General features: G+C 38.2%; 1 protein-coding gene across 5 annotated transcripts in view; it reads right to left on the reverse strand.

Annotated features, from left to right (window-relative positions):
- Positions 1 to 21747, reverse strand: part of BABAM2 (BRISC and BRCA1 A complex member 2) — a 516257-nt gene that overhangs the window by 276859 nt on the left and 217651 nt on the right. For all 5 annotated transcript variants that reach the window (XR_011504120.1, XM_070512370.1, XM_044772149.2 and 2 more), the window contains one exon: positions 3526 to 3720. Coding sequence is in view for 4 of the 5 variants with exons in the window: in XM_070512370.1 (XP_070368471.1) it covers positions 3526 to 3720 (195 nt within the window). In the remaining variant the exon portion in view is untranslated. The remainder of the gene's footprint in view (positions 1 to 3525; positions 3721 to 21747) is intronic.

Here is a 21747-nt window from a genome sequence, read left to right on the forward strand (position 1 = left end):
TACAACTGAAATCTCACAATGTTGTAAACTACTATGAACTCAATAAACAAAAAGTTAGCTGTCCATAAATGTGTGGGTTTATTTCTGGGCTTTCAAGTATGTTCCACTGATCTGTGTGTAACACGTGTTTTTCTGCCAGTACCACGCTGTTTTGATTACTATAGCTTCGTAGTATGTTTTGAAATCAGAGGGTGTGATGCCTCCAGCTTCATTCTTTTTTCTCAGGATTGCTTTGGCTATTTGGGGTCTTTTGTTGCTCTATATAAATTTTAGAATTCTTTGTTCTATTTCTGTGAAAAATGTCAAGAGGACTTTGATAGGGATTCCATTAAATCTGTAGGTTGCTTTAGGTAATATGGACATTTTATATTGCTTCTACCAGTCCACGAGTATGGAAAATCTTTCCATTTCTTTGCATATTCTTCTATTTCTTTCAAAAATGTCTTATAGTTTTCAGTGTACAGGTCTTTCACCTCGTTAGTTAAATTTATTCCTAGGTATTTTATTCTTTACGTTGCAACTGTAAATGGGATTGTATTCTTGATTTCGCTTTCTGCTATTTTGTTGTTAGTGTATAGAAATGCAACTAATTTTTGAATGTTGATTTTGTACCCTGCTCTACTTTGTACCAACTTTACTGTATTCATTTATCATTTCTAATACTTTTTTGCTGGATTCCTTAGGGTTTTCTATGGAAAACAGTATACAGATCCCTCAAAAAATAAAACTACCATATGATCCAGAAATTTCACTTCTGGGTATTTATCCAAAGAACAAAAAAACACTAATTCGAAAAGATATATGCAGAGAAGGAGCACATTTGCACAGTGACAGATGGCAACTAGACTTTTGGTGGTAAACACAATGTAGTCTATACAGAAATCCAAATATAATGATGTACACCTGAAATTTATATAATGTTATAAACCAATGCTACCTCAATTAAAAAAAAAGAAAAGAAAGTAGAAAGGTAGTTGCCAAGGACTGGAGGAAAGGGGAATTAGCATTTAACGGGTATAGAGTTTCAATTTTGCAAGACGAAAAAGTTCTGGCGATCTGCTGCACAACAATGTGAACGTACTTAATGCTACCAAGTGTATACTTAGAAACGGTTAAGATGGTAAATTTAATTTTATGTGTCTTTTATGAAAATAAAACAAACAAAATAAATTTACAAAAAAACCCCAAAAAATCCTGAACTGAACAAACAAGATGATTTGTAACCAGGATAAATTTTAGTCATACTGATTCCAAGGCACTAATCATGCATAAGACCTTGGAAACCATGTCGTTTAAGAAAAAGCTTAAGACTAAAAGAGGGGGAGGCATATTTAACCTAAGAAAAGGAAGATTAAGCAAAACCTAAAAGAATTAATAGAGAGAAGGGAACCTAAACTTATTCTGTGCTTAACTACGCTGGAGTTCATTCATTCATTCAGCAAATGTTTACAGCATGTCAACAAGGTGGCAGGCATTGTTCTAGGTGTTTATGATGTATCAGTGAACAGAACACAGAGCGCTGCCTTCATGGAATTTTACATTCCAGTGGGAAGACACAAACAATAAACATAACAAATAAGTGTGGTAGGCTGCTTCTAAGTGACTCCCAATGATCCCTGGTATTCACACACTTATGTGCTTCTTCCCCTGTGTGTAGACTGGACTTAACAGACTACAGTAAAAATGATGAGATGTCACTTCCGAGACTACATTATAAAGATTGTGACTTCTGTCTTGCTCATATACTCTCACTCTCTCCTGCTTACTTGCTCTGGTGAAACCAGCTGCCATCTTAAAAGCTGGCCCATGAAGATGCAAGGGATTGAGGGCAGCCTCTAGCCAACAGCTAGCACTGACTGAGACCCTCAGTTCAATAGCCCACAAGGATCTGAACGACACCAACAACCACATGAATGAACTTAGAATGGATCCACCTCCAGTGAGCCTTGAGATGACTGCAGCCCTGGCCGCTATCTTGAGTGCAGCCTGTGAGAGACCCTGAAACAGAGGGTCTGCACAGATTTCTGACAAACAAAAGCTATGATGATAAATGTTATTCTTTTAATCCACTAAATTCTGGAATGATTATTTTACGCAGAAATATATAACTAATACAACATGTTAATTATATGACGTGTTAAAAAGAAGCAAAAAAGATAACACAGAGCAGGGTAAAGGTAGGGGTGTGCAAGTTACAATTTTAAAAAGGAGTGTTACAAAGAATGTACATGAACGTTTATAGTAGCATTATTCATAATAGTCAAAAACTGGAAACAACCCAAATGTCCATCAATTAGTGAATGGATAAACAAAATGTGGTATGTCTATAAAATGAGGTATTATCCAGCCACAGAAAGAAATGAAGTACTGACACATGCTACAACATGGATGAACCTCAAACATATTATGCTAAATGAAAGAGGCCAGTCACAAAAGACCACATATTGTATGATTCCATTATATGAAAAAAAATCTATACAGAGAGAAAGTAGTTTAGTGGTTGCCTGGGGCCAGGGTGGGATTAACTGTAAATGTGCATGCAGGGTCTTATTGGGGTCATGGAGCCATTCTAAAACTGGATTGTGGTAGCGGTTGCTCAACTTGGCAAATATATTAAGAATCATTGAAATGTACACTTAAAACAGGTGAATTTGTGGTATGTAAATTATACTTCAAAAAAGTTATTTAAAAAAAGGGTGTTAACACAGGCATTGCTGAGAAGATAACACATGAGTAAAAACTTTAAGGAGGAAGGGTATTAGGCATGCAGATATCTAGGGGAAATACGACAACAGAGGGAAAGCTACATACAAAGAACGTAGGGCAGGAGCACAGCTGGTGGGTCTGTAGCACAGCAGGGTGGCTGGAGCCGAATATTTGTAGACAGAAACTAGGAGATGAAGTGAGAGAAGCATGATGGATGGAGGACAGTGGTGACGGGAATCACCTAGAGCTTTTTTATGCTACCAGAAGGACTTTGGCTTTTACCATGAGAGAAAAAGAGAGGTATATGAAAGTTCTGAGCAGAGGAGTGCTATGATCTGACATACATTTTAAAAGGATCATTCAATGTAAAGAAATTATAAAAGGGTCGGTATAAGCTAGCTACCTCCAGAGTTACTGATCTCTCTTAATCTGACCGGGATACTGGAGAAGTTCGGCACTGAAAAGCAGGGGAAACTTGTCAGTGTCTCAAAATGCGGCCTGTGAGCCACCAGCATCAGAACCTCCATGGGGGCTTCTTATACATGCAGGTCCTCAGGCTCCGGCACGGAACTCTGAGTATCTGGGGCTGGGGACGTGAGACTCCACATTTTACCAACTTCCCAGATGATACCTTTGAGAAACACAATGAGCCAGATAAACATTAAGGTCCCTTCAAACTCTAAATTATGAGAAAAGATATAGGCAACCTAAACCCTGTTTATTTAAGGAAATGGCTAGGGTTTACTATAAATGGACATCTGAATTGATTATTTTAATTTATTACAGATGAAGTGATTTTCCATTCTCGAAAAACCTTACCCAGTTGTTTTTCTTCCCAGCATAAATTTCCATGTTCTCCCCATACTGTGGCTCTTCCAGTAATGTCTGGTATTCAAACATGAGGCGGGAGCTCTCGCGGAGCCGGCTGCATTGAAATTGGTGATATTGTTGCACAAGTTCCTTCACCACAAGTAACAGACATTCAGGATTTGAAGGATTCCAGGAGGCAAGGTTCTGCAGGAGCCAAAAATAAAAGACAGTTAAAAAGGAATGTACACACAAACCCAGTATCACATTAGTACATCCATATAAAGGAAAAGAGTGATGAAAATCTAAGAGGAACAGACTACTCTTAATTAGCGACAAACTCAGGGCTGAAGTCGGAAGGGTCTTTTAAGCTTGGTGATTTCTCCTGCCTCCTAAAAATCATCGCAGAAAATCAAGGAGGAATTCCATCCTGAGTAGGCAGCAACAGTGAAGTGTAAAGTAGGGTAGTAATAAAACAAGAAACCTAAATATCCTAGAACACCATAATTTTAGCCCTGGAAGACTTAATTTGTTTCTCATTCTTCTATAATTTTAATGTTTTTCTATCTGCACCTAAATTCAGCATTATATGCTAACATCACTCAACTCAGATCCACAGACCATCTGCATCTGTAATACCAGATATAAATAAATGCTCTGTAAACGCTAGAGCCCCACAGAAACATAAGCACAGTGGTGATGTTTCAGCCTGAAAAGGATAGGAATGGAGTTGAGATAAGGAAAAATACAATTAGGAAATGCAAGGTTCAGAGAAAAAGAGGAAGGAAATGGCTGTGTTAGCTTATGACCAGGAAAGGAGCTGGGAATGGGGGAAAGTCTGACAAGTATACAGTAGTTATTAAGCTCATGTTCATTCATTCAACAGATACTTATCACATCTTATTATGTATGAGACCCTGTTCTGGGCAGTGATGAGAACAAGCCAAGTCCTTGCTCTCAAGGAACTTACATTCTAGTGGGCCAAAGTAAATAATAAACAAACAATGAAATATATCCGATGGTGATAAATGCTACTGAGAAAAATACAGCATGCATCCAAGAAGCCTAGTGAAGGAAATGCTTCAAGGAGAAAGAAGTGATCAGCTGTGTCAAATGGCAGTGATGAGTAAGAGGAGGCCTGAGAACTGACTGCTGGGTCTAGCGACATGAAGGTCAATAGTGTCCTCAACAGGTGCTATTCTGGTGAAGTAAAGCCTTATTGTTGAGAGTTTAAGAGAGAATAGGTAGAAAGAAATTGCACATAGCTAGTACAGACAATTCCAAGTGATAACTAGAGGGCAATGTAGGGTCAAGGGAAAGTTTTGCTCAAATGTTTGTAGCCTGATGGAATGTGTACGTAGAGGGGGGAAAATAATAATGATGGGGTAAGGGGGACAGAATACCAGGAGAGAAGATAACAAATGGATAGACGGGGATGGGATCTCCTAGAGGGTTGATCTTAGAAATGAGCACACAGGGGCCATCCATAGGAACAGGAGGAAAGGCCAACTAAATGAGTAGGAATGCAGGTCGTTCCATGTGGTGATAGGAGCTTGTGGTGGTTCTCTCCTGAGAGCTTATATCTTTCTGAAATACGAAGGAAAGTCATCAGCTAAGAGTGAGGAAGAAGAAGAGGATATGAGAAGTTTGAGAAGAAAGAGTGAAATAGTCATTCAGAAGACTCATTTAGAAGAATTCTTTATTTTTTTTGGTGAGGAAGCTTGGCCCTGAGCTAACATCGGTGCCAATCTTCCTTTACTTTGTATGTGAGATGCCAGGACAGCATGGTTTGATGAGTGGTGTGTAGGTCTGCGCCTAGGATCCCAACCAGTGAACCCTGGGCCACCAAAGCAGAGCACATGAACTTAACCACTACGCCACTGCACCAGCCCTAAACGGACCAAACAGCACTAAAAGCCCCACTGTGGTTAGAAGTATGATTTTTAAGGGAGACCAATTAGCATAAATTCCATTGCCTGGGTAAAATGTGTAGTAGGAGGCATTTGGATTTAACAAAGGCGGGATTTTGCCAAACAAGTACAACCGAAAGAAAGAGAGCAAGAGATCTTAGAGGGTAATACCGGATATAGATAAATGCTCTGTAAACACTAGAGCCCCAGAGAAACATAAGCATAATGGTGATGGTTCAGCCTGAAAAAGATAGGAATGGAATGATTCTAATTATGGACCATGGACTTTTTTTTTTTCTTTGAGGAAGATTAGCCCTGAGCTAACATCTGCTGACAATCCTCCTCTTTTTTCTGAGGAAGACTGGCCCTGAGCTAACATCTATGCCCATCTTCCTCTACTTTATATGTGGGACACCTACCACAGCATGGCTTGCCAAGCGGTGCCACGTCCACATCCGGGATCCAAAGCGGCGAACCCCAGCCCACCAAAGTAGAATGTACGAACTTAACCTCTGTGCCACTGGGCCAGCCCCTGGACCATGGACTTTAAGCCAGGAAAAAGCCAAATAAGTTCATAAAGGAAGTGAGAATTAGTGAAAAGGTGGAAGGATTAATGGTCCTGGTGAACTGGAAGAATTGCTGGAGTTGAGATACTAACAAGAATGAATTAAAAAGACAGGAGGTGTGGTCAGAGAATGGGATGTTTGCAACTGAGATGACGGAGGTGATCTGTAATTGGTACTGACAAGGTTGAGGTGGAGTGGAGGACAAGATCACTGAAGGAGAGGAAGTCAGGGACTGAGAGACCAGGGTGCCGGAAGGATCGTTTATATGAATATTAAATCACCTGGAATCATGACAAGGGCAATAATGCTGAGCGAGTAACAAGCCATGTGCTAAAATCTTCAAAGAATGAAGGTTTCTAGATAACAACAAGGAGGGAGTGGTGGGTTCTACAGGGTGTTGGCATGAGTTTCAAAGCTGGGGATGGGACAGGTTAGGGAAAGGGAATAATAATTTCCTCAGTAGCAAGAAAGAGCAGGGCAAACACCTACCACAACTCCAGGCATAGTGGTATAAGGAGTGTGAGAGAGAGTCAGCTACAATTAATGTGAGAACAGGGAGGGAAAGACAATCTCAGGGCAGAGGGTCAGGCTTCAGAGTAGTGGTTATCAGTGCTTACAGTGGAATCGCCTAGAGAGCTTTAGAAATACTAATGCTTGGGTCCTATCACCCACTCCAGATTCTGGTTTACTTGGGTTAATCGGAAGTGTGTCTTGGGCATTGGGGTGTTTTTTTAATTAAAGCTCCTCAGGTGATTCTAATGTACAGCAAACATTGAGAACCACTGACTTGGAGGAAAAATGGTTGGAGAAGTTGAGGCTATTAGGGGACTTTATTGATAACAGACCACGTTAACACCCAATCTCTAGAAACCTAGAAAGTTAGCATCCATACAGGAAAACACCAACACATTCCAAAGGTTCAACAGGTGATAATTATACAGCTTGCTGACTGCTATACAAGTTCTAAGAATTTTTCATACATTCAAGTTAATCCTTATAACCACCTCATAAATTATATTATTACACCATTTTATAGATGAGGATACTAAAGCAAAAAGTAGTTCAATATCTTGCTCAAGGTCATAGAGCCATTAAACAATAAAGGTGGGTTTTGAATTTAAGCAATTTGGTTCCAAGTCCCCACTTAAGCACTACACCAGAGGTTCTTACACATTTTGGTGTCAGGAAACTTACACTCTTAAAAAGTATTGAGGACCCCAAAGAGCTTCTGCATGTATGAACTATACGGATTAAACTGACTATATTAGGAGATCTCGTCAAGATGGGGGCATAAGCAGACTCTGAACTCATCTTCTTCCATGAACACAACCAGGTTACAACTATTTTTGGAAAAATTACCCTGGATAGAAAACTGAAAACTGGATAAAAAGAAACCCCACAACAAGGGACAGTCCTGACTAAGGCAGAAGAGGCAGAAATTCCTGCTGGAGAGGAAACAATCCACCTTTGGGAGCAGTGGAGCTTCTCAGCTGACCAGGCAGGAGACACCCTAAGGTACACGGCCCTCCCTGGAGGAGTGAGGTCCAGAGCGGGGGTGCTACTGCTATAAGCATCCTTGAGACTCAGCCTAACTGAGACAGGGGTCTTACTGTCTGGCTTTGCTGCCTATTAACTGCAGCGAGGACACCCCAGAAAAGCTATTGGCCAAAAGCCGAAAAGACCCGGGTCTTAAAGGGCCCACACAAACTCACTCATTGCAGCAACCTAAAATCACCTGAGAGGAGGCTGACAGTTCTTTGGTGAAATGAGACTCACCTGGAGGGCTCTGGGGACATCTTGGTGAGAGGAGGGACCTCTCTAGAGACTGAGACATTGGTGGGGGCCACTGTTCTGACCTGGTCCAGGCGTGCTGACACTGACCCCGGTGGGAGGCATTGAGGTTCTTTCCTTGGCCTGTTAGCTCAGGGGTCTGCCTCACGCACTAGAGCATAGATTTAATCCAGTTCAGCCAGGGCAGGCAGCCCATCCTAGGGACCGGCCTCACCTAACAGCAAGCCCTCAGGCTACTTTTCCCACCTGCATTGACTGGGTGCCTTGATCCTCTACAGACAGGTGAGTGTGTCTGCCTCTGTTGGGCAGGGCCTGTGTGAGGACCAGGTGAACTATGGGGGGCATTGGTGGAGAGGTGGGGGCCTCTGCAGTGCAGCGTTGGGGTACGCTCCAGGGGGATGGGAAGTGTGCATGGACCAGGACTGTGTTGATGGTGCATGTGGTCCATTGGGAGGTGAGGCTTATCAGCGGCAGAAGACCTGTGCTTCACAAATAGCCATAAAAAGGATCAGCCCCACCTTCCAAAGCCTGAAACAATTGAGTGCTACAGTGCCTAGGGCCAGACCCACTTAGCTGCACTCCTAAGAGAACTGACAACAGCCTTGTAGGCCTGAGGCCTATCAACTGTAAGCCCCTGAGCCTAGTAACCAGCTACACCGGGTACCAACCCAATTAAGAGGAAAATTGCAATAGGAGTGTGCTGATAGACTTTGTAGCCAACTGTGCTGAGGCTCCCCAAGCCAGATTTACAAACAGCTGGCCAGGGAAGGAAAGACTAGACTCCCTGGGTACCTGCAGTAAGAGTAACCCTGTCACAGTAGAAAGACACAAGTAGCCCACAAAGGGGTCACTCCTAGATCATTTGGACTGATGATAAGAGGGAAGCACACTGCTGGGCCTGGTAAGGCATCTCTTACATAAGACTACTTCTCCAAGATCAGGAGACATAGCCAACTCACCTAATACATAGAAATAAGCACAGAGAAAGAGGCATAACGAGGAGACAAAGCAATACTTTCGAAGCAAGGGAACAAGGAAAAAAAAACAGAAAAAGGACTAAACGAAATGGAAATAAGCAACCTACTTGACAAAGAGTTCAAACAAAATATCATAAGGATGCTCACAGATATTGGGAGAAGACTGGATGAACACAGTGAGCTTATCAGCAAAGAACTGGAAAATATAAAAAAGAACAAATCAGAAATGAAGAATACAATACTGGAAATGAAAAATTCACTAGAGGGACTCAATAGCAGAGTAAAGGATGCAGAAGAACGGATCAGTGAGCTGGACAAAAGACTACAGGAAATCACCCAAGCTAAACAGAAAAAAGAATTAGACAGAATGAGAACAGTCTAAGGGAACTCTGGGACAATATCAAGCAAGCCAACATTTGGATTATAGGAGTCCCAGAAGAAGAGAGAGACAAAGGGGCAGAAAATTTATTTGAAGAAATAATAGATGAAAATTTTCCTAACCTAAAGAAGGAAACAGACATCCAAGTACAGGAAGCACAGAGAGCTCCAAACAAGATAAGCCCAAAGAGGCCCACACCAAGATATCTTATAAGTAAAATGTCCAAAATTAAAGATAAAGAGAGAATCCTAAAAACAGCAAAAGAAAGGCCACAAGTGACATACAAAGGAAAGCCCATAAGGCTGTCAGCAGACTTCTCAGCCAAGAAAATACAGGCAAGAAGGGAATGGCATGATGTATTTAAAGTGCTAAAAGGAAAAAATGTACAGCCAAGAATACCCTATCCATCAAGGTTGTCATTCAGAATGGAAGGAGAGATAAAGAGCTTCCCAGATGAGCAAAAGTTAAAGGAGTTTATTACCAAGAAACCAGTTCTACAAGAAATGCTGAAGGGATTTATTTAAGTCGGAAAGCAATGATCACAAATAGAGATAAAAAAAATTATCAAAAAAAAAAGGCGATAAAATCACTTGTAAAGGTAAAAATATAGTAAAGGTAGCAGATCAACTACCTGTGAAGATAATATGAAGGTTAAAAGACAAATGTACTAAACTCACCTATTTCAATGATAAGAGGGTAAGGGATAGACACACGCTAAACAAGAGACTATATATGATTTGAAAAACATAAAATGTGGGAGGAGGGGAGTGAAAACGTAGAGCTTTTAGAAAGAGGTCAAGCTAAAGAGTCTATCAACTCGATATAGACTGTTATATACATAGAATATTAAATAGGATTCTCATGGTAATCACAAATCAGAAACCTATAGTAAGTAAGCAAAAAAGTAAGACAAAAGAAATCAAACATATTACTAAAGAAAGCCACCAAACCACAAGGGAAGAGAGCAAGGGAAAAAGAAAGGAACAGAGAAGAACTACTAAAACACCCAGAAAAAGTAACAAAATGGCAATAAATACATATTTATCAATAGCTACTTTAAACGTCAATGGACTAAATGCTCCAATCAAATGCCAAAGGGTGGCCAATTGGATAAAAAAACAAGACCCATATATATGCTGCATACAAGAGACACACTTCAGACCTAAAGACACTCACAAACTGAAAGTGAAAGGATGGAAAAAGATATTCCATACAAATGGCAAAGAAAAGAAAGCAGGGGTAGCAACACTTATATCAGACAAAATAGACTTTAAAAACAAAAACTGTAACAAGAGATAAAGACGGGCACTACATAATGATAAAGGGAACAATCCAACAAGAAAATATAACACTTGTAAATATCTATGCACCCAACATAGCACCTAAATATATAAAGCAATTATTAACAGACATAAAAGGAGAAACACAAAGTAACACAATAATAGTAGGGGACTTTAACACTCCACTTACACCAATGGATAGATCATCCAAACAGAAGATCAATAAGGAAACACTGGCCTTAAAGGACACATTAGACCAGTTGGACTTAGTACATATATAGAGAACATTCCATCCAAAAACCACAGAATACACATTCTTTTCAAATGCACATGGAACATTCTCCAGGACTGATCAGATATTGGGCCACAAAACAAGTCTCAATAAATTTAAGAAGATCGAAATAATACCATGCATCTTTTCTGACCACAAAGGTATGAAACTAAAAATCAACTACAGGAGGAAAACCAGAAAAGCCACAAAAATGTGGAGATTAAATAAAAGGCTACTGAATAACGATTGGGTCAATGAAGAAATCAAAGGAGAAAGCAAAAAATTCCTGGAGACAAATGAAAATGAAAATGAAAATAAGACATGCCAAAATCCGTGGGATACAGCAAAAGCGGTTCTAAGAGGGAAGTTTATAGCACTTCAGGCCTATCTCAACAAACAAGAAAAATCCCAAATAAACAATCTAATAGCACATCTAAAGGTATTGGAAAAAGAAGAACAAACAAAGCCCAAAATCAGCAGAAGGAAGGAAATAATAAAAATCAGAGCAGAAATAAACAAAATAGAGACTAAAAAAAATAGAAAAAATTAATGAAACCAAGACCTGGTTCTTTGAAAAGATAAACAAAATTGACAAACCCTTAGCTAGACTCACCAAGAGAAAAAGAGAAAAGGCTCAAATAAATAAAATCAGAAATGAAAGAGGAGAGATTACAACAGGTACCTCAGAAATACAAAAGACAGGGAATACTATGAAAAGCTATACACCAACAAATTGGATAATCTAGAAGAAATGGATAAATTCTTAGAAACATACAACCTTCCAAAACTGGACCAAGAAGAAGTAGAGAATTTGAATAGACCAATCACAAGTAAGGAGATTGAAACAGCAATCAAAAACCTCCCAAAAAATAAAAGTCCAGGACCAGATGGCTTCCCTGGTGAATTCTACCAAACATCCAAAGAAGAGAATACCTATCCTTCTCAAACTCTTCCAAAAAACTGAAGGGGCCGGGGGGGGGAGGCTTCCTAATTCATTCTACGAAGCCAACATCATCCTGATACCAAAACCAGACAAGGACAACACAAAAAAAGAAAATTACAGGACAATATCACTGATGAACATCGATGCAAAAATCCTCAACAAAATACTAGCAAATCGAATACAATAATACATTAAAAAGATCATACATCACGATCAAGTGGGTTTCATTCCAGGGATGCAGGGCTGGGTCAACATCTGCAAATCTATCAACATGATACACTATATTAACAAAATGAAGAATAAACATCACATGATCATCTCAATAGATGCAGAGAAAGCATTTGACAAGATACAGCATCCATTATGATAAAAACTCTAAATAAAATGGGTATAGAAGGAAAACACCTGAACATAATAAAAGCCACATATGACAAAACCACAGCAAATATCATCCTCAATGGAGAAAAACTGAAAGCTATGTCTCTAAGAACAGGAACCAGACAAGGATGCCCACTGTCACCACTCTTATTTAACATAGTATTGGAAGTCCTAGCCAGAGCAATTAGGCAAGAAAAAGAAATAAAAGGGATCCATATTGGAAAAGAAGAAGTGAAACTGTCACTATTTGCAGATGACATGATTTTGTATATAGAAAACCCCAAAGAATCCACTAAAAAACTTTTCCAAACCAAAAATGAATACAGTCAAGTCACGGGATACAAAATCAACATACTAAAATCAGTTGCGTTTCTATACACTAAAAATAAGGTAGCAGAAAGAGAAATTAAGAATATAATCCCATTTACAATTGCAACAAAAGGAATAAAATACCTAGGAATAAACTTAACCAAAGAGGTGAAAGATCTGTACACCAAAAACTATAAAACATTGTTGAAAGAAATCGAAGAAAACACAAAGAAATGGAAAGGTATTACGCGCTCTTGGATTGGAAGAATTAACATAGGTAAAATGTCCATACTTCCTAAAGCAATCTATAGATTCAACGCAATCCCTATCAAAGTTCCAATAACACTTTTCACAGAAATAGAACAAAAAATCCTAAAATTTATATGGAACAACAAAAGACCCCAAATAGCCAAAGGATTCCTGAGAAAAAAGAACAAAGCTTTTACGATGTACATCTGAAAGCTATATATTGTTATAATCCAATGTTACTGCAATTAAAAATAATAATAATAATTTTTTTAAAAAAAGAGACTGTGATTCTGGGATCCTTTGATTCTATCAATTTTGCTTAAGGAAGGTAAAAAGGTTATGGTACCTTAATCATAAAGAAACACATAGAACTTGAAATTAGATTAACTAATCTCAAATTAGACTCTGACCCTGAGATTAAATGTATTATTCAACTTTTATGATGTTCTACTAAAGAAATAGAATTAATCTATAATTTATTTTTAAAATTGACTATATTAAAAATAAAAACAGAAACTTTTCAAATGTTTATTTATTAATTCATTTTATTTTTCTTGAGAACAATTCATTCTATTTTTCCATTAAAGTGATCATTAAATGTATAGTTAAATTTTAATGTAATCTTCAAAACTTGAAAGGTTTTTATTTATTTTTAGGGTTTTTTTAATTGCAGTAACATTGGTTTACAACATTGTATAAATTTCAGGTGTACATCATGATGTATTTTGATTTCTGTGTGGATTACATCATGTTCACCACCCAAACATAAATCTACTATATCACAGCATTGTTTTATAGTCTTGCAAATTTCTTTAATATTTGGCTTAATAAAAGAGCTAGATTCTCATAGCTGCTTTTATATCCAACATTGCAATATGTTATCTTGGCTGAAGTATATGAAAGTAATCCAGCCTTACTCAAGAGGAGAGTATTTACAGTTTTTTCAAATAATTCTGGATATTCTTCTTTGATACTACCCCAAAACTCAGCAAGTGGTAGTTTCTTAAAGGTTAGTTGCAATATGGAATCTGAAGCTATATTAATAAATGTTTCACACTCTTACATTAAATTTTATTCATTTATCCTGCACTTTACTTGTTATTTATTATTATTATTATTATTATTATTGGTGAGAAAGATTGTCCCTGAGCTAACATCCATTGCCAATCTTCCTATTTTAGGAAGATTGTCGCTGAGCTAACATCTGTGCCAATCTTCCTCTATTTTTTTCTTTATATATAGGATGCCACCACAGCATGGCTTGATGAGCAGTGTCTAGGTCCGAGCCTGGGATCCAGTATCCAAACCCACAAACCTCAGGCCATCAAAGCAGAGTACACAAACCTAACCTACACCACCAGGCTGGCCCCTATTTACTTAATTTTTTTTTGAGGTAACATTGGTTTATAAGATTATATAAATTTCAGGTATACATCATTATATGTCAACTTCTGTATAGCCTACATTGTGTTCACCACCAAAAGTATAGTTGCCAACTGGCACTGTTCAAATTTGCCCCTTTATCCCTTTCACCCTCCCCCCAGCCCTTTCCCCTCTGATAACCACCCATCTGTTCTCTGTATCTATGTGTATGGTCGTTGTTGTGTTCTCATTCTTCTTTTACCTTCCACACCTACGTGAAATCATGCAGATATTTGGCTTTCTCTATCTGACTCATTTTGTTTAGCATAATACCCTCAAGGTCTATCCAGGCTGTTGCAAATGGCAAGATTTCATCTTTTTTATGGCCGAGTAGTATTCCACTGTGTGTGTGTGTGTGTGTGCATGTGCGCATGCATGTGGATACACACTACATCTTCTCTATCCATTCATCCATTGATGGGCACTTAGGTTGCTTCCAAGTCTTAGCTATTGTGAATAATGCTGCAATGAACATACAGTTGCATGTATCTTTTTGCATTAGTGTTTTCATGTTCTTTGGATAAATATCCAGAAGTGGAATAGCTGGATCATACGGTAGTTCTATTTTTAACTTTTTGAGAAATCTCCATACTGTTTTCGATTTTACATTCCCACCAGCAGTGTACAAGGGTTCTCTTTTCTCCACATCCTCTCCAACATTTGTTATTTCTTATCTTTTTAATAATAGTCATTCTGACGGGCATGAGGTGATATCTCATTGTAGTTTTGATTTGCATTTCTCTAATAATTAGGGATGTTGAACATCTTTTCACATGCCTGCTGGCCATCTGTATATCTTCGTCGGAAAAATGTTCAGATACTCTGCCCATTTTTAATCGGGTTGTTTGCTTTTTTGTTGTTAAGTTGTATGAGTTCTTTATATATTTTGGATATTAACCCTTATCAGAAATATCATTTGCAAATATCTTCTCCAAATTGGTAGGTTGTCTTTTCACTTTGCTGACGGTTTCTTTTGCCATGCAGAAGCTTTTCAGTTTGAGGTAGTCCCATTTGCTTATTTTTTCCTTTGTTCCCCTCATCTGAGGAGCCATTCAAAAAGATACTGCTAAGACTGATGTCAAAGAGTATACTGCCTACGTTTTCTTCTAGGGGTTTTATGGTTTCAGGTCTTACCATCAAGGCTTTAATCCATTTTGAGTTAATTTTTGTGTGTGGTATAAGATAGTGGTCTACTCTCATTCTTTTGCATGTCGCTGTCCAGTTTTCCCCAATATCATTTATTAAAGAGACTTTCCTTTCTCCATTGTATGTCATTGGCTCCTTTGTCAAAAATTAGCTGTCCACAGATGTGTGGCTTTATTTCTAGGCTCTCAATTCTATTCCATTGATTTGTGCGTCTGTTTTTATGCCAGTACCAGGTTGTTTTGATTATGATAGCTTTGTATTATGCTTTGAAATCAGTATCCTGTACTTTAAATGTATTATTTACTCATGTATGATTTTTGTGACACCATGTTTGGCCATTTAGAAAATACTGATTCACTGAGTTACACAGATCTTCCAAATGTTGACACATTTCATTTATATAGTATCAAAACATCACATTCATTAATATCATGACCAATCTTACCAGAAAAGTCTTCTATCAAAAGAAAACAAACAAAAGGTTAAGAAATGCATCCTTTAAAAGGATAATAATTACTTTCCTCTACTGAGAGGGTTGATTTAAAGAGACCAACTGACAATGAGGAAATCACTAAATGCTCTTTTACTTATAGGAAAGATAGGTTTTAAGAGACGTTTAAATCAAGACAATGAACAGAGAAGAAAGAGCTTCAGCATCCTTTGTTGTTGTTAGTGCTGTAGAGCTGACTCAGACTCCCAGAGACCGTGTGTACAGCAGAGCAGAACCCTGCCTAGTCTTCTTGTGCCATCCTCTCACCTTCTGACACTATATTAAACAATGCTCCCGCTGCTATTCACAGGCTTTTCGTAGCCAACTTTTTTGGAAGTGGGTGGCCAGGTCCTTCTTCCTAGTCTGTTTAGTGGGGATGCGCCGCTGAAATGTGTCCACCATGGGTGATGCTGCTGGTATTTGAAATATTAGTGGTATAGTTTTCAGCATCACAGCAACACGCAGCGGCCACAGTATGACAACCAACAGACGGGTGGTGTGGTTCCCTGACCAGGAAATGAATCTGGGCCCCAGCAGCGAGAACAACAAATCTTAACCACTAGACCACGAGGGCTGGCTATCATTAAACATCAGTAAATAGGAAAAATATAAAATCTTCCATTTCTTGGTGAAGTATTCCTTTCAAGTCCTTGTTTCAGCACAAAAAGAAAAAACTTTAGTTGCCTCAATTTATAATTTTTAAATTCCAGCATTTCTCTTTAGCTATTTGGCAAGTTATGAGCCTACAGCGACACAATAAAAAATATATATATATGAAAGCATATAAGCTGGCAAACATCTCTTACCAATTTGAATTCATTTCAAGTGATTCAACCTAATTGTTAAATACATAGTAAAGACTTGCCAACTAGTCCCTTTCCATTAAAATACAACCTCCCAATCATAGAAATGCATTTGACCTCTTTGGCCATTCAACGCACACTTCACTGGGAAATGACATAGCTGAAAAACATCCCCAACAAAAGAAGTAAAGATATGCTCATCAAGATAAAAATTCTTCTACTATTTCTACGTGACCACTTTTACTTATTAAGTAATTTGCAGTCTGAACCACTTTGTCCAGAAGGGGAGAACACAGAAGATAGGCAAGATTTTGGTCCATTCCTAAGACCAGGACATATTTTAAAAACAGGTCTAACAATGCAGAACATTAGAACTTTTCATTCTTTTGAGTAAGAGAGAGAGAAAAGTGTCAAAAACATCTTGAGGTTGGGGGGGCATAAATTAACAGTCCTCATTACAAAAAAGAGAAAAACAAGTATTCTTCTCTCTATTCACAAAATTCTTATTCTACTTATTTTGGGTTTTGCATGAAAGAAGAAATCTGAAATGAGGATGACCATGAAGAGAAGGCATAGGACACATCATATGCTAATATAGAAAAGAGATTTCAAAAATGAGGAATGAAAAATGCATTAGAAGAAAGTGATCAAATACAATAACAGAAAACAGACAAAAGCAAAAGAATTTACTACTACTATGAAACTTTACCCATTTTCACTAAACACCTATGAAGCAGTTCAGGGAAGGTATTACACCAGTTCTTTTTAAAGATTGGTAAACGAGAGGTTGAATAACTCTGCTGATACTCAAGTGTGGATAAGTGATAGTATAGAATGTAAATCTGCCAACCCTCCCCCTATTCAGTTCATCAAAATAGCAGTTGTTTTTTTTTTTAAAGATTGGCACCAGAGCGAACTGTTGCCAATCTTTTTTTTTTCTTTCTGCTTTTTCTCCCCAAATCCCTCCACTATATATAGTTGTATATTTTAGTTGTGGGTCCCTCTAGTTGTGGCATGTGGGACACCACCTCAATGTGGCCTGATAAGTGGTGCCATGTGCATGCTCAGGATCCGAACCAGCAAAACCCTGGGCCCCCGCAGCGGAGCACGCAAACTTAACCACTTGGCCACAGGGCCGGCCCCAAAATAGCAGTTTCTAACCAAAGAATTGGCACCTGCCTCTTTGCGGTCACGACATGGCTTCTGGATTCCTTACTTTGGATCCCCCGTGCAGGCTGCCTAACTTGACGGATGTGCCTGCTGATGTGACCCTCAACCTTCCCACATTTCTCTCTCATCGGTACACTTCCCACACGTGTTATACTTCCAAATCACTGGCCCCACAGACTTGAACAAGTCTGAGCAATCCTCAGTTCCTTATCTGAGCCCTTACGTCAGAAACACAGTGAGGGATGAAGTCTTCAGAGCCCTAGATCACCCCCAATTCACACCTCAATTATTGAAAACATGGATTCTCAGCCATACGGAAGCAAATTTAGACATGCACAAGGACACTAGTAAATGAAAGAAGTTGGGAAACAGCGTACTAGGTTCACATCTTTTGGCAGATGGACGAGGATAATAAAGAAACTAGCAAATGAGTCCTGGGCTCATCACCGCCTAATAGTGGGGGGAAAGATCTTCCAAGGAAAAAAATGTTCTTTAAAAGAAGAATAAATCTTAAAAGAAAAATTTTCAATTATTCAAAAGATAAAGTACAGGAATAAATTTGAAATACTACCAAAAAATTATCTGAAACTTCACACTAAAAATGTTTGCATGACTGTCTGGCATTCGGATAAAATAAAAGGAAATCAAAACTGACGAATAATATATGAAAAGTATGCAACTTTACTAATAATCAAAGAAATGTAATTGTTCTGGTTTCTTCTTTTTCATAAACTAATTTTTCATTGAAAAAGTAAGATACACACATGGTAAAAGAAACAGCATGTTTCCCAACAGCATAGAGTATAAAGAACCAAAGAAAGTCTCCCTCACAACCCCTCCTATCAGATCCCTCTACTCCCCAAGACGACTACATCTACCCCACAGAAGGAGCCACACTGGGACCGTGCAAGGCACCAGCGTTTGACCTTGCTTGGGTATTCCTGCCGTTCACCTCTGGTTTTGCTCACTCTGCACCTTCTCCCCAATTCTTTGAAGCTCCATACCCTGCTCCCATGGTTCAACTACTCCCCCTTGAATCAGGTCTTAGTTTGAACTCATTAGCCTGACTTTTACTCCAAGACAGGGCCTCAGCCCCACAAACTGCTTCTTGCTCTCATGAGACTCACTGATTTGGCCTGCGCCTCACCCAGCATTCCCCACGAGAAGAGAAAACTCAGCAATAATTATGAGAAACAAAGTTTACATCTTAAATTAGCTAAGTTGCTTTTTTAAGCAAATAGTTAATGCTACTGAGGAAGTAGTTTAATGGACACTTTTACACATGACAGTGCAAACTGGCTCATGCAGTTTATACATATTTTGTCAAGAATCTTCAAAAATGTTCATTCTCAATACCCCTAGAAATCCTATTTCTGAGAATCTATCTAAGAAAACAACAAAAATAAGAGGTGAAAAAGCTTCATAGACAAAAATGCACTGAGTCATTTATAATGTCATGAAACTGCAAATAACCTAAATTCCTGATAATAATAGTTGAAACACTGTTATAGCCATTCAAAGGAACTGCAGCCAATATGTTTACAAACACTGTGCAAGAGCATAGAAAACACTTTTATCAAAATTTTAAATAAAGACAGATATAAAACTACATACACATCATGATCACAACTTCCATTATCCCCATCCCCTCCCAATCCTCCACAGCAAAAAATCTATGCATTTAAAAAAGTACTAAAAGAAATGTTAACAACTGAAGTCTATAGTTGCAAGCTGTTTAGAAGAGCTTTTTTTTTCTTCTTCCTATTTTTCTATATTTTCCAAATTTCCTGATTGGATCTTATACATATATATGTGTATATGCACAAACATAACACATGTACACACTTTCATAACAGAAAAATATAAATTAAAAAAATAGAATAGCATACCTCAGATATTTCATTTCAAGCCAATCCAGAGAACAAGTCTTGCATCAGTCAACCCTAAATAAATATGCTTTAAGTAACCTTGAACTTGGAATCCTAAATTCCAAGCCTCACAGAACATTTCCAGAAAGCTCATGCAATATGCTATAATGTAATCGTCACAATCGCAGGAATTTATTACGCTTCTCTCAACCAAAACTCTTTTGTGTTACATTCTTCTGAATGGAAGTCTTAGGAAATGACCAATGACATTTTACATTTCTAACAGAACTGTAACTGGACAGCATGAATTTTTTAAATGTCACTTCATGTAGAGAATACAAAATATAACAAAAATAAACTTGCTATTTGACCTATTTGTAAGAGGACCAATTATTCTCAAAAATGAATGTCTACACTGTACATTAAGACAGGGATGTTGGGGCTGGCCCGGTGATGCAGCGGTTAAGTTCACACGTTCCGCTTCTCGGCGGCGCAGGTTGTGCCGGTTCGGATCCCGGGTGTGGACATGGCACCGCTTGGCAAGCCATGCTGTGGTTGGTGTCCCACGTATAAAGAAGAGGAAGATGGGCATGGATGTTAGCTCACGGCCAGTCTTCCCCAGCAAAAAGAGGAGAATTGGCAGTAGTTAACTTAGGGCTAATCTTCCTCAAAAAAAAAAAAAAGACAGAGATGTATATGTAGAAATCCTCTAATATATCATCTAAAATAATTTAAATGAAATTATTTTTAAACATTTTTTTCATACTTTCTTAAAATACAGCAACTTCTTAAAGTAGAATTAACATAACATGAATTTAGGGGTGATGAAAGGGAAGTTGGATTAAGAAAAACTCACTTTGGGACTACACAGAGCAAGTCTACTCCCACTTCCATATAACTATCCTTCACATATTTATAGTCATGTGGTTAACAAAAAAGACAACCACTCCCAATCATATCCCTTACAGTTATACCTAACTTGTAGTTAACGTTTTGGGATTTTATTTTTGAGAAGATTCAACTATTAAGAACAGAATGGGGTGTGGAGAAGGGGAGACAACACCATAGTTGTATTCTGCTCCACTACAATTTGTATGTTACTCACAGAAATAAATACTCGTAAGGGAAAAAAATAAATAGAGTCATTTTGTATTCTTCAGTGGCCTTATTTTCAAATATTTTAATAATTCTCTGTATCCTTCTAAGCAGAGCCTATTGAGTCTGAGATCCAAGATTGTTGCCATGATGTTTGAAGCTCTTGTTAATTACAGTTTTTGAAACTCAGTGGGTTCTGGTAAGCACTGAAGCTAACTAGAAAGAGATACAAATCTCTGACATCCAAATGAATAGCTAAAGAGACAACCAACATAAGGCCATTTCTGGAATTAATATGGCTATTAAAGGTATTCCTAAAAGTAGTTAGATTAAATTCTCACACCCACTTAGGAACTGTGTCTGACAAGCAAATTGAATTACTCCAGTGAAACGTGGTGATTTGCAACCTGTGTTGAGTGGCTACTGCTGGAGCCAGGAGTAATCTAAGTAGAAGGTGCTCCAGACCTCTTAAATGCTGCTTTAACCAGATCACTTCTGCCATTCTGTATTTGTTTTGATTTGGTTTGGTTTGGTTTTTGTTTTTGTTTTGTTCAAGTTTTACCTAAGACATCATTTGAAAAACCAAAATTTTGGAAAAATGGTTCTAATCCAATACATAGTGAACACTTCAGTGAAATCTTATGTTCCTTCTGCCCTTCCCATTTGTGAACATCTTCATCTTGATCCCAGAAGCTCTGTTAAGAGGAATCTAGAATCATAAAATGGTCTGGAGGACATACAAGGCGTGCTGAAGAAAATCATTCTCTCTAGTTTTTAAGACTTTAGCCCTAAGTTGCCAAATTAGTCTACAAATATACAGTCCATGCTTAGAGTAAAAGGGATCTGTCTCCTTAAATCATATATATCTTGACAATAAGCAAAGTGGAATTGGCATCTCCTCAAAAAAATCTAGTCTGGCGCCAGCCATGGAAGCTTCTAGCTGCGGTTTTGTACCAACTTTCTCTAGAGCTCTCCAAGGTTCTGACTTGACTCTCAACTAACAACCAACTTATCTGGATTTTTTTTTTTAATTTTTTGTGACCTAGGATCTTCCTAAAAGGGCTTTTTTATTGCCTTGCAGGATAAAATATAGCAGTTCATTCCCTGGCTTACAATCAATAAAATCTTCTGGCCACTAATGGTAATGTGATCCTGATTCAATGTCAATATAGAACATGACAATTACA

Source organism: Equus asinus, chromosome 6, assembly GCF_041296235.1.
Source record: "Equus asinus isolate D_3611 breed Donkey chromosome 6, EquAss-T2T_v2, whole genome shotgun sequence".
Taxonomy (NCBI): domain Eukaryota; kingdom Metazoa; phylum Chordata; class Mammalia; order Perissodactyla; family Equidae; genus Equus; species Equus asinus.